Genomic DNA, 13,613 nt, shown 5'->3' on the forward strand with positions numbered 1-13,613 from the left:
TAGAGGATGGAGGAGCTCAGCTATAAGGGATGGAGGAGCTCAGGTATGGGGGATGGAGGAGCTCAGCTATAGGGGATGGAGGAGCTCAGTTATGGGGGATGGAGGAGCTCAGTTATGGGGGATGGAAGAGATCAGTTATGGGGGATGGAGGAGATCAGTTAGGGGGATGGAGGGGCTCAGTTATGGGGGATGGAGGAGATCAGTTATGGGGGATGGAGGAGATCAGTTAGGGGGAAGGAGGAGCTCAGTTATGGGGGATGGAGGAGATCAGTTTTGGGGGATGGAGGAAATCAGTTATGGGGGATGGAGGAAACCAGTTATGGGGGATGGAGGAGCTCAGCTATAGGGGATGGAGGAGCTTAATTATGGGGGATAGAGGAGCACAGTTATGGGGGATGGAGGAGCTCAGTTATGGGGGATGGAGGAGATCAGTTATGGGGGATGGAAGAGATCAGTTATGGGGATGGAGGAAATCGCTTATGGGGGATGGAGGAGCTCACCAACGCTTTTAAAGGGCCCCACCAATAGCTGGCAGAAGAACATCTCAAATAACTGCCTCCCCAATAATAATTGTTCTGTGAGCCCCCTTTGTTCCCGGCCCCCTCTGCTACCTATCCTTTTTATTTTGCACAGTGCTGAGTGTTCATGAGGCCTGAGATGGGTGCAGAGCAAACTGAGAGCTAAACAAACACTGACAGGGGGTGAGGAGAAGCTAACATCTCCAGGGGCAGGAAACTGGGCATTACTACTGTAAATAGAAGACAGACATGGGGCACCCTTCATTGCTGGTAAGTGGGTCACCCCAGGGTGACCTTCTACTTCCCATTGTGTTCTAAACTCCATCAGGTGTTGCTTGAGGTTCTCATCAATCATGTGATAATAATGGTAATTAATGCCGGAATATCCTCACAGGACACTTTATTGGGTCCTCCTTGCTAGCAGCGGGTTGGATCCCCTTTATTAAGTCCCCCTTGCTAGTAGCAGGTTGGACCCCCTTTATTAGGTCCCCCTTGCTAGTCCTGGGTTGGACCCCCTTTATTAGGTCCCCCTTGCTAGTCCTGGGTTGGACCCCCTTTATTAGGTCCCCCTTGCTAGTAGCTGGTTGGACCCCTTTTATTAGGTTCCCCTTGCTAGTAGCGGGTTGGACCCCCTTTATTAGGTCCCCCTTGCTAGTAGTGGGTTGGACCCCCTTTATTAGGTCCCCTTTGGTAGTAGTGGGTTGGACCCCCTTTATTCTGGACTCCTTGCTAGTCCCGGGTTGGTCCCTCTTGCTAGTAGCAGGTTGGAGCCCCTTTATTAGGTCCTCCTTGCTAGTAGTGGATTGGAACCCCTTTATTAGGTTCCCCTTGCTAGTAGCAGGTTGGACCCCCTTTATTAGGTCCCCTTTGCTAGTAGCAGGTTTGACCCCCTTTATTAGGTCCCCCTTGCTAGTAGCGGGTTGGATCCCCTTTGGCCTTCATTCTTGGTGGCATAGACACAAGGTGTTTTTGTTTCCGTTGATCCTGTGCCAATTGTAGCCTCAGTTTCCTGTTCTTAGCTGACAGGAGTGGCACCCGGTGGGGTCTTCTGCTGCTGTAGCCCATCTGCTCCTAGGTTGGACGTGTTTTGTGTTCAGAGATGGTATTCTGCATTCCTTGGGTGTAATGAGAGGTTATTGGAGTAACTGTTGTCTTTCTATCATATGGAACCAGTCTGCCCATTCTCCTCTGACCTCAACAAGGCATTTTCCTCCACACAACCGATGCTCACTGGATATTTTCTCTTTTCCCCACCATTCTCTGTAATCCCAAGAGATGAAAATCCCAGAAATCCTCAAACCGGCCTGTCTGCCGCTAACAACCATGCCATGTTCAAAGTCACCCAGGTCCCCTTTCTTCTCCATTCTGATGATAGGTTTGACCTTCAGCAAGTCGTCTTCACCACGTCTAGAGGCCTAAATGCATTGAGGTGCTGCCCTGTGATTGGCTGATTAGCCATATGTGTTACCGGCGATTGAATGGGTGTACCTAATAAAGTGGCCAGTGGGTGTAAACGCACAAAAGTCTCCCTGTCTTGTTTTTCTTACCTCAGATTCGGGGGCTTCACAAGTTGGCTGTTCATATATCTGCCAGGAGGACACAGAATAATGATCAGTATGGGGGGCCGCCACCCACATCATTACAAGCCAATCACATTTCAGTGCAGGAGAAAAGCTCCACTAAGTGCAGCCGACGCAATGTACCAAACCTTTAACACCCCTTTTACACCAACGCGCTTTACAGGCGATATACCTAAAAATAATGCCTGCAAATCGCCTTTCCTGTCGGGCTGAGGTCAGGACTCTATGCAGGCCAGTCAAATTCCTCCACCCCAAACTCACTCATCCAAGTCTTTATGGACCTTGCTTTGTGCACTGGTCCAAACCATTTGGTGGAGGGGGGATTATGGTGTGTGAGGGAGAGGGGATTATGGTGTTGGAGGGGGAATATGGTGTGGGGCGAGGGGTGATTATGGTGTGGGGGGGGGTGATTATGGAGTGGGGAGGGGGATTAGGGCATGGGGGGAGGGGGGATTATGGCGGGGGGTTGTTTTTCAGGGGTTGGGCCCTTTAGTTCCAGTGAAGGGAACTCTTAAGGCGTCAGCATACCAAGACATTTTGGACAATTTCATGCTCCCAACTTTGTGGGAACAGTTTGGGGATGGCCCCTTCCTGTTCCAACAGTCCAAGTTCCTCCACCCGAAACTCGCTCATCCATGTCTTTATGGACAGAGTTCTGACCTCAACCCCATAGAACACCTTTGGGATGAATTAGAGCAGATACATTGAGCCAGGCCTTCTCTTCCAACATCAGTGCCTGGCCTCACCAATGGGCTTCTGGAAGAATGGTCAAACATTCCCATAGACACCCTTCTAAACCTTGTGGACAGCCTTCCCAGAAGAGTTGAAGCTGTTATATCTGCAAAGGGCCAACTCAATATTGAACCCTACGGACTAAGATTGGGAGGTCATTAAGGTTCATGTGTGTGTAAAAGCAGGTGTTCCAATACTTTTGGGAATATAGTGTGTATATAGAGGAGGATGAAGGGAGGTGTATAGTGTATGTGTATATTAGGGGTGCAACAGATCGTCACCGATCCATGATCCGAACAGGTCACCCTATTCAGATTGGCACACGCCGTGATCCGCGGAGCACTCTGCTGCCTTGGCCTTAGGAAAGGCCGTGGCTTCGGCCTAGCTCCGGAGCGTCGGCCATCTTTGTACATCCAGGCCGTTTGCAATGTGATCGCTCTGTCAAATGACGGAGCGATCACTTGTAAACAAACTCCACTCTCCCCTCTGTGTACCGATCTGTACAGTGGAGGGGAGAGACCGGATGGCAGCAACGCTGTGGGCTGGATCTGTAGTGCCCACAGCTCATACATGCTCTGCCATACTCTGCCAATACCCTGCCAATACTCTGCCATACCCTGGCAATACTCTGCCAATACTCTGCCAATACTCTGCCAATACTCTGCCAATACCCTGCCAATACTCTGCCAATACTCTGCCATACCCTGCCAATACTCTGCCAATACTCTGCAATATCCTGCCAATACTTTGCAATATCCTGCCAATGCTCTGCCAATACCCTGCCAATACCCTTCCAATACTCTGCCAATACTCTGTCAATACTCTGCCAATACTCTGTCAATACTCTGCCAATACTCTGCCATACCCTGCCAATACTCTGCCGATACTCTGTCAATACTCTGTCAATACTCTGCCAATACTCTGCCAATACTCTGCCATACCCTGCCAATACTCTGCAATATCCTGCCAATACTCTTCCATACCCTGCCAATACCCTGCCAATACCCTGCCAATACTCTGCCAATACCCTGTCAATACAGTGCCATACCCTGTCAATACTCTGACATACTCTGCCAATACTCTGCAATACCCTGTCAATACTCTGCCAATACTCTGCAATACCCTGCCAATACTCTGCCATACCCTGCCAATACTCTTCCATACCCTGTCAAAACTCTGCCAATACTCTGCAATACCCTGACAATACTCTGCCATACCCTGCCAATACTCTGCCAATACTCTTCCATACACTGCCAATACCCTGTAAAATACTCTGCCCATACCCTGCCAATACTCTGCAATACCCTTCCAATACCCTGCCAATACTCTGCCAATACTCTGCCATACCCTGCCATACTCTGCAATACTCTGCTAATACTCTGCCATACCTTGCCAATCTCTGCCAATACTCTGAAATACCCTGCCATACTCTGCCATACCCTGCCATACCCTGCCAATACTCTGCCAATATTCTGCCAATACTCTGCCATACCCTGCCAATAATCTGCCAATACTCTGCAATACTCTGCAATACCCTGCCATACCTTGCCAATACCCTGCCAATACTCTGCCAATACCCTGTCAATACTCTGCCATACTCTGCAATACCCTGCCAATACTCTGCCAATACTCTTCCATACCCTGTCAAAACTCTGCCAATACTCTGCAATACCCTGCCAATACTCTGCCAATACTCTGCCATACCCTGCCAATACTCTGCCAATACTCTTCCATACCCTGCCAATACCCTGCCAATACTCTGCCCATACCCTGTCAATACTCTGCCAATACTCTGACAATACTCTGCAATACCCTGCCAATACCCTGCCATACCCTGCCAATACTCTGCCAATACCCTGCCAATACCCTGCCATACTCTGCAATACTCTTCTAATACTCTGCCATACTCTACAATACTCTGCTAATACTCTGCCATACCCTGCCAATCTCTGCCAATACTCTGAAATACCCTGCCAATACTCTGCCAATACTCTTCCATACCCTGTCAAAACTCTGCAAATACTCTTCCATACCCTGTCAAAACTCTGCAAATACTCTGCAATACCCTGCCAATACTCTGCCAATACTCTGCCATACCCTGCCAATACTCTGCCAGTACTCTTCCATACCCTGCCAATACTCTGCCAATACTCTGCCAATACTCTGCCATACCCTGCTAATACTCTGCCAATACTCTGCAATACCCTGCCAATACCCTGCCATACCCTGCCAATACTCTGCCAATACCCTGCCAATACCCTGCCATACTCTGCAATACTCTGCTAATACTCTGTCATACTCTATAATACTCTGCTAATACTCTGTCATACCCTGCCAATCTCTGCCAATACTCTGAAATACCGTGCCAATACTCTGCCAATACTCTGAAATACCCTGTCAAAACTTTGCAAATACTCTGTAATACCCTGTCAATACTCTGCCAATACTCTGCCAGTACTCTTCCATACCCTGCCAATACTCTGCCAATACTCTGCCATACCCTGCCAATACTCTGCCAATACTCTGCAATACCCTGCCAATACCCTGCCAATACTCTGCCAATACTCTGCCATACCCTGCCAATACCCTGCCAATACTCTGCCAATACTCTGCCATACCCTGCCAATACTCTGCCAATACTCTGCAATACCCTGCCAATACCCTGCCAATACTCTGCCAATACCCTGCCAATACTCTGCCATACCCTGTCAGTACTCTGCCAATACTCTGCCAATACTCTTCCATACCCTGTCAAAACTCTGCAAATACTCTTCCATACCCTGTCAAAACTCTGCAAATACTCTGCAATACCCTGTCAATACTCTGCCAATACTCTGCCATACCCTGCCAATACTCTGCCAGTACTCTTCCATACCCTGCCAATACTCTGCCATACCCTGCCAATACTCTGCCAATACTCTGCAATACTCTGCCAATACCCTGCCATACCCTGCCAATACTCTGCCAATACCCTGCCAATACCCTGCCATACTCTGCAATACTCTGCTAATACTCTGCCATACTCTACAATACTCTGCTAATACTCTGTCATACCCTGCCAATCTCTGCCAATACTCTGAAATACCCTGCCAAAACTCTGCTAATACTCTGAAATACCCTGTCAAAACTCTGCAAATACTCTGCAATACCCTGTCAATACTCTGCCAATACTCTGCCATACCCTGCCAATACTCTGCCAGTACTCTTCCATACCCTGCCAATACCCTGCCAATACTCTGCCAATACTCTGCCATACCCTGCCAATACTCTGCCAATACTCTGCAATACCCTGCCAATACTCTGCAATACTCTGCCAATACCCTGCCAATACTCTGCCAATACCCTGCCAATACTCTGCCATACCCTGTCAGTACTCTGCCAATACTCTGCCAATACTCTGCCATACCCTGCCAATACTCTGCCAATACTCTGCTATAAACTGCCAATACTCTGCCATACTCTGCCAATACCCTGCCAATACCCTGCCAATACTCTGCCAATACTCTACCCATACCCTACCCATACTCTGCCAATACTCTGCAATAACCTGCCAATACTCTGCCAATACTCTGCCAATACTCTGCCAATACTCTGCAATACCCTGCCAATACCCTGCCATACCCTGCCAATACTCTTCCATACCCTGTCAAAACTCTGCCAATACTCTGCAATACCCTGTCAATACTCTGCCAATACTCTGCCATACCCTGCCAATACTCTGCCAGTACTCTTCCATACCCTGCCAATACTCTGCCATACCCTGCCAATACTCTGCCAATACTCTGCAATACCCTGCCAATACCCTGCCATACCCTGCCAATACTCTGCCAATACCCTGCCAATATCCTGCCATACTCTGCAATACTCTGCTAATACTCTGCCATACCCTGCCAATACTCTGCCAATACCCTGCCAATACCCTGCCATACTCTGCAATACTCTGCTAATACTCTGCCATACTCTACAATACTCTGCTAATACTCTGTCATACCCTGCCAATCTCTGCCAATACTCTGAAATACCCTGCCAAAACTCTGCTAATACTCTTCCATACCCTGTCAAAACTCTGCAAATACTCTGCAATACCCTGTCAATACTCTGCCAATACTCTGCCATACCCTGCCAATACTCTGCCAGTACTCTTCCATACCCTGCCAATACCCTGCCAATACTCTGCCAATACTCTGCCATACCCTGCCAATACTCTGCCAATACTCTGCAATACTCTGCCAATACTCTGCAATACTCTGCCAATACCCTGCCAATACTCTGCCAATACCCTGCCAATACTCTGCCATACCCTGTCAGTACTCTGCCAATACTCTGCCAATACTCTGCCATACCATGTCAATACTCTGCCAATACTCTGCCATACCCTGCCAATACTCTGCCAATACTCTGCTATAAACTGCCAATACTCTGCCATACTCTGCCAATACCCTGCCAATACCCTGCCAATACTCTGCCAATACTCTACCCATACCCTACCCATACTCTGCCAATACTCTGCAATAACCTGCCAATACTCTGCCAATACTCTGCCAATACTCTGCAATACCCTGCCAATACCCTGCCATACCCTACCAATACTCTTCCATACCCTGTCAAAACTCTGCCAATACTCTGCAATACCCTGTCAATACTCTGCCAATACTCTGCCATACCCTGCCAATACTCTGCCATACCCTGCCAATACTCTGCAATACCCTGCCAATACCCTGCCATACCCTGCCAATACTCTGCCAATACCCTGCCATACTCTGCAATACTCTGCTAATACTCTGCCATACTCTACAATACTCTGCTAATACTCTGTCATACCCTGCCAATCTCTGCCAATACTCTGAAATACCCTGCCAATACTCTGCCAATACTCTTCCATACCCTGTCAAAACTCTGCAAATACTCTGCAATACCCTGTCAATACTCTGCCAATACTCTGCCATACCCTGCCAATACTCTGCCAGTACTGTTCCATACCCTGCCAATACCCTGCCAATACTCTGCCAATACTCTGCCATACCCTGCCAATACTCTGCCAATACTCTGCAATACCCTGCCAATACTCTGCAATACTCTGCCAATACCCTGCCAATACTCTGCCATACCCTGTCAGTACTCTGCCAATACTCTGCCATACCATGTCAATACTCTGCCAATACTTAGCCAATACCCTGACAATACTCTGCCAATACTCTGCCATACCCTGCCAATACTCTGCCAATACTCTGCCATAAACTGCAAATACTCTGCAATACCCTGTCAATACTCTGCCAATACTCTGCCATACCCTGCCAATACTCTGCCAGTACTGTTCCATACCCTGCCAATACCCTGCCAATACTCTGCCAATACTCTGCCATACCCTGCCAATACTCTGCCAATACTCTGCAATACCCTGCCAATACTCTGCAATACTCTGCCAATACCCTGCCAATACTCTGCCAATACCCTGCCAATACTCTGCCATACCCTGTCAGTACTCTGCCAATACTCTGCCAATACTCTGCCATACCATGTCAATACTCTGCCAATACTTAGCCAATACCCTGACAATACTCTGCCAATACTCTGCCATACCCTGCCAATACTCTGCCAATACTCTGCCATAAACTGCCAATACTCTGCCATACTCTGCCAATACCCTGCCAATACTCTGCCAATACTCTGCAATAACCTGCCAATACTCTGCCAATACTCTGCCAATACTCTGCAATACCCTGCCAATACCCTGCCATACCCTTCCAATACTCTGCCCATACCCTGCCAATACTCTGCCAATACTCTGCAATACTCTGCAATACTCTGCCAATACTTTGCCATACCCTGCCAATACTCTGCTATACACTGCAATACTCGGAAATACCCAGCCATACTCAGCCAATATTACAGTGGGTGAGATTTTGGATATTACAGTGGGGACTATATGGTGGTGGAATTTTCAGAGGTTTTTGCAAATTCAGTTATTATTTGCTGATCTGAAAAATGATCCGATCTGTGACTCTATATATGTGTGTGTGTAAAAACAGGAAGTGTCCCAATACTTTTGGTAATATAGTGCCTATTACAATGTGATTGTGCCATTACTGGAAAGTCTCCTTTAGGCCCCTTTCACACGGCCTTTCCAATCGGGTCTGTCAGTTTTTCAGGTGGATCTGATCAGACCCTCCAGTTCTTCTGACACATGTCCCCATCCAATCCAATCCGATCTGATCCCGTCCACCATTTGTATTCAGGCAGACGGTCCACGTACTAGGCGCAATGCGGAACCCACTGATCTCTCCACTGATCCTCGCTGAGCAGGCGGGTGACAGGTCCATGTCGGCTCCACTGTGCAGAGCGGACACAGACACAGTCCCGCTCTCCTCTATGGGGCAACCAGATGGAAACAGAACCACCTCTCTGTTTCCATGCGACCCGCCAGAGGGATGGGGAGTAGGACCACCATCCCTCTGTTTTTGGCGTACAGCATGAGATCGAATGGCAGCTGACATCCACGCGCCATAGAAGAGACTATGAAAGGGGCCTTACAGTTCTTATATACCTGGCCATTGGAAGTTCTAAGGCTACGTTTCCACTATCGCGACCCCCAAAGCCGCGCGATTTAGAGTGAGACTTTGGAGTACGACTGTGCAGCTTTGATCCAACTTTACAGTTTATGGATGAAAGTCGCATCAAAAGTCGCATCAAAGTAGTGCAGGAAACTTTTTTAAGTGGCATAGATGAAAAGGGGTGCCATTGAGATCAATGGGCTGTGACTTGTCACGCGGCTTTACATGTCCAAAGTCGCAAGAGAAGTCGCACCAGTGGAAACGGAGCCTAAAGGAGAGTGTTTAACCAAATCCAGATCAAAGGTCCTACAATCAGCAGCTAAACCACCACCTCATTATGGACCCTATTTTATAATCAGAGGATTAAAGAGCCCCTCTTCCTTTAATTCAATTTAATAAACCAACCCCCCCCCCCCCTCCCCAGTATATGGTAGTCATGTCTTCACAGAACATATTACTGGTCGGTGTCGGTTATTTTTTGTCACTTACACTTCCAGCTCCTGCAGCCGGATCCTGGAATTGCATTTCTCCATAGATGTTACATAACGCAGCATTCGCATCAGCAGCTGTTTCCACCTAACAAGGTAAATAGTCAATGAAAACATTTATGATGCCTTCAGACAGGAAATTTAACCCAATTAATTATATATGGTGCCAACTGTCATCTTCTCATTCGTCACTTTGATGACCTCTAAATCTTCCATGTTGGTGTGGCCCACCTACTATAGGACGTAGCACAGTGATGGTGAATCTCGGCACCCCAGATGTTTTGGAACCACATTTCCCATGATGCTCATGCACTCTACAGTGAAGTTGACTATCATGTGGAAGGTAGTTCCAAAACATCTGGGGTGCCGAGGTTCACCATCACTGATGTAGGATCTCTAAAAAGTGTTGAGTGATTTCTGAAGCATTTAAGGAGCATTTGAAATCAGTTTGAGACATTGTGGTGATTTTAGGGTACACCAGGCTGGGAGATTGTATTGGGCAGGTCATCTTGTAGGTAGAAGGACCGCGTCACCATGCATACCAGCATAGCCCAAACGTCTGCATGTGCTGATACATGAGTGCGCAGGTCCAATGCCAAAACTGGTGCCAAACGGTCTATTTAAGGAAAGGAGTTGTGACTGTTAATTGCTGGATGATCGTCAGCTATCCAGAGTTCCTATTCTTGTGTATCCTGATTCTGTGATACTCTGATTTCCCGTTACTGACTCCGTGTCTTCCCAGATTTCTTCCCGCCTGACTCCTGATGGTGACCAAGGCTTGGTGATCAGACCTCGCTTCCTTCTCTTCTCCTGTGTATGACCCCAGCCTGGTTCCTGACCTCTCTGCCATCTTCGGCTGTACTACCTACTGACTGATTGGCTCCAAGCCTGCATCTCTCTTCTACTTACCTATGTATAACCCTGGCTTGGCTCCAAGACTACATCTCACTTCTACTCAACTCAGCCCCATGATTACATCTCATGTCTACTTACCTGTGTATGTTCCAGACTCAGCCCCAAGACTACATCTCATGTCTACTTGCCTGTATAGGTTCCAGACTCAGCCCCAAGACTACATCTCATGTCTACTTACCTGTATAGGTTCCAGACCCAGCCCCAAGACAACATCTCATGTCTGCTTACCTGTGCATGTTGCAGACTCAGCTCCAAGACTACATCTCATGTCTACTAAGCTGTGTATGTCCAAGCTCAGCCCCAAGGCTTCATTTACCTTCTACTTACCTGTGTACGTCCCAGACTCAGCCCCAAGACTACATCTATCTTCTACTTACCTGTGTATGTCCCAGACTCAGCCCCAAGGCTACATCTATCTTCTACTTACCTGTGTACGCCCCAGACTCAGCCCCAAGACTACATATCATGTCTACTTACCTGTGTACGTCCCAGACTCAGTCCCAAGACTACATCTCATGTCTACTTACCTGTGTACATCCCAGACTCAGCTCCAAGACTACATCTATCTTCTACTTATCGGTGTATGTCCCAGACTTAGCCCCAAGGCTACATCTATCTTCTACTTACCTGTGTATGTCCCAGACTCAGCTCCAAGACTACATCTATCTTCTACTTACCTGTGTGTGTCCCAGACTCAGGCCCAAGACTACAGCTCTGTTTTACTTACCTGTGTATGACCCCTGGCTCAGCTCCAAGACTACATCTCTCTTTTACTTACCTGTGTGTGTCCCCAATTCCGCCCCAAGACTACACCTGTCTTCTACTTACATGACCTCAGCACTGCTGCCTTCCAGACTCCCCTACAGTCTGGCACCATCTCCCAGGGATGTACAACCTGCCAACCATGGATTTCCCTGGTGTGAGAGTCCTGTCTGTTGCCTAGACTTGAACTTGGCTGACTACTATCACCTACCCAGATCCCTGGCACCCGTACTGCTTTGTGCCTCGCGCACCCTGTCACCGTATTCGGGGTTGCTCAGACTGGAGCTGCATAGGAATCCCTCTCATCACTTCAACCTCCAACCACATTCCTCACAATATGCAATTCTGGATGATCACGCAGCCTTACACTAATCTTCCCCAACCAATTCTGAAACACCAAATGATTGAATGTCACTTACCGGTATGGGTTCCTTTGGAATATACACTTTTTTGCACTCCAGGGCAATCTCTGACAGATATTTCTCCACCATGTAAGGGTGAGGAAGATCCACCTCAAGCTTCTTTTTAACCTGTGATGAGAGTTTAAATATTAAAAGGTCATCAGTAAAGCACTGCATGCTGGGCTGGCACTTCCTACCCCCACCCTCCCGCGTAATTCATTTATTCTAACTTTGCTTCCGTTTTAAAAAATTTCCCCCATCACACTCCCACCACCACTTTGCATTAATCCCCAGGGTAATGTCTGGATTTGTGCTTGGGTAAGGGGGCATTTTGTGGTGGGTGCTCAGGGGGTGTAAGTTTATGTTGGCAATCCTCTTTCATCTCTGTATAAACTATTCCTTTGACCACTAGCTGACCAGCCACCGCAATTATTCTGCCGCAGGTTGACACGGCTGCGCAAGTCGCCATAGCTGTACGTGCCCGATGTTGCTGAGCCCAAGCTATATTGGAAATATGGTGGTGATGTCTTTGCACCCTATCACACTGGTTAGTCCTATATGTGCGTCGTACTTCGATAACACGCAGTAAAATGCATGTATGAGACTAAAGTAATGATATGAATTTTAGCTTTACTCACTCTACTGTAACTGGAGTTTAATTAACCTACTTACCACCTGACTTACTGCTCTACATTGGTTGTCCCGGCATTTCTCTACAAAATCCTTGCCATACGTACTTCCTAGAAGTGCTGCAACCTGTAAAACATAAGGAGGAAGTGTAAGGGTTCTGCAGTTTATGCCAGGATTGTTTTGAATTAATCTGTGTGTATTTTTATTTATACAAAGTTTATGACGAGAATGACGGAAACTGCTGTGATTGAGTTATGCAATAGAACAAAAATATTTGAGGATGTGCCCCCCAAATATCTTGTTTGAGTTAGGCAATAGACACATGATTTAAATCCATATTTATCCTAAAATGTACTGCCGTGGCCAAAAGTTTTGAGAATGACACAAATATGAATTTTCACAAAGTCTGCTGCCTCAGTGTTGTTAGATCTTTTTCTCAGATGTTACTATGGGATACAGAAAGACAATGACATCATAAGTGTCAGATGTTACTATGGGATACTAAAGTATAATGACATCATAAGTGTCAGATGTTACTATGGATACTGAAGTATAATGACCTCATAAGTGCTAGATGCTACTATGGATACTGAAGTATAATGGCGTCATAAGTGTCAGATGTTACTATGGATACTGAAGTATTATGACATCAGAAGTGTCAGATGTTACTATGGATACTGAAGTATAATGACGTCATAAATGTCAGATGATACTATGGATACTGAAGTATAATGACGTCATAAGTGTCAGATGTTACTATGGATACTGAAGTATTATGACATCAGAAGTGTCAGATGTTACTATGGATAATGAAGTATAATGACATCATAAGTGTCAGATGATACTATGGATACTGAAGTATAATGACATCATAAGTGTCAGATGTTACTATGGGATACTAAAGTATAATGACATCATAAGTGTCAGATGTTACTATGGGATACTGAAGTATAATGACATCATAAGTGTCAGAATTTTACTATGGGATACTAAAGTATAATTACATCATAAGTGTCAGATGTTACTATGGATACTG

The 13,613-nt window shown here is 46.8% G+C and overlaps 1 protein-coding gene across 13 annotated transcripts in view; it reads right to left on the minus strand.

Annotated features, from left to right (window-relative positions):
- The window catches only part of LOC143970083 (IST1 homolog), a 114,829-nt gene that overhangs the window by 66,980 nt on the left and 34,236 nt on the right, over nt 1-13,613 (minus strand). For 9 of the 13 annotated variants that reach the window (XM_077474377.1, XM_077474373.1, XM_077474374.1 and 6 more), the window contains exons 5-8: nt 12,620-12,703; nt 11,966-12,076; nt 9,871-9,957; nt 2,066-2,104 (exon numbers count right to left, since the gene is read on the minus strand). In XM_077474377.1, the coding sequence (XP_077330503.1) occupies nt 2,066-2,104; nt 9,871-9,957; nt 11,966-12,076; nt 12,620-12,703 (321 nt within the window). The remainder of the gene's footprint in view (nt 1-2,065; nt 2,105-9,870; nt 9,958-11,965; nt 12,077-12,619; nt 12,704-13,613) is intronic. The other 4 variants (XM_077474375.1, XM_077474380.1, XM_077474384.1 and 1 more) reach the window with 2 other exon arrangements.

Source organism: Lithobates pipiens, unplaced genomic scaffold, assembly GCF_037356315.1.
Source record: "Lithobates pipiens isolate NorthernLeopardFrog02 unplaced genomic scaffold, aLitPip1_a1.2 Scaffold_1, whole genome shotgun sequence".
NCBI lineage: Eukaryota > Metazoa > Chordata > Amphibia > Anura > Ranidae > Lithobates > Lithobates pipiens.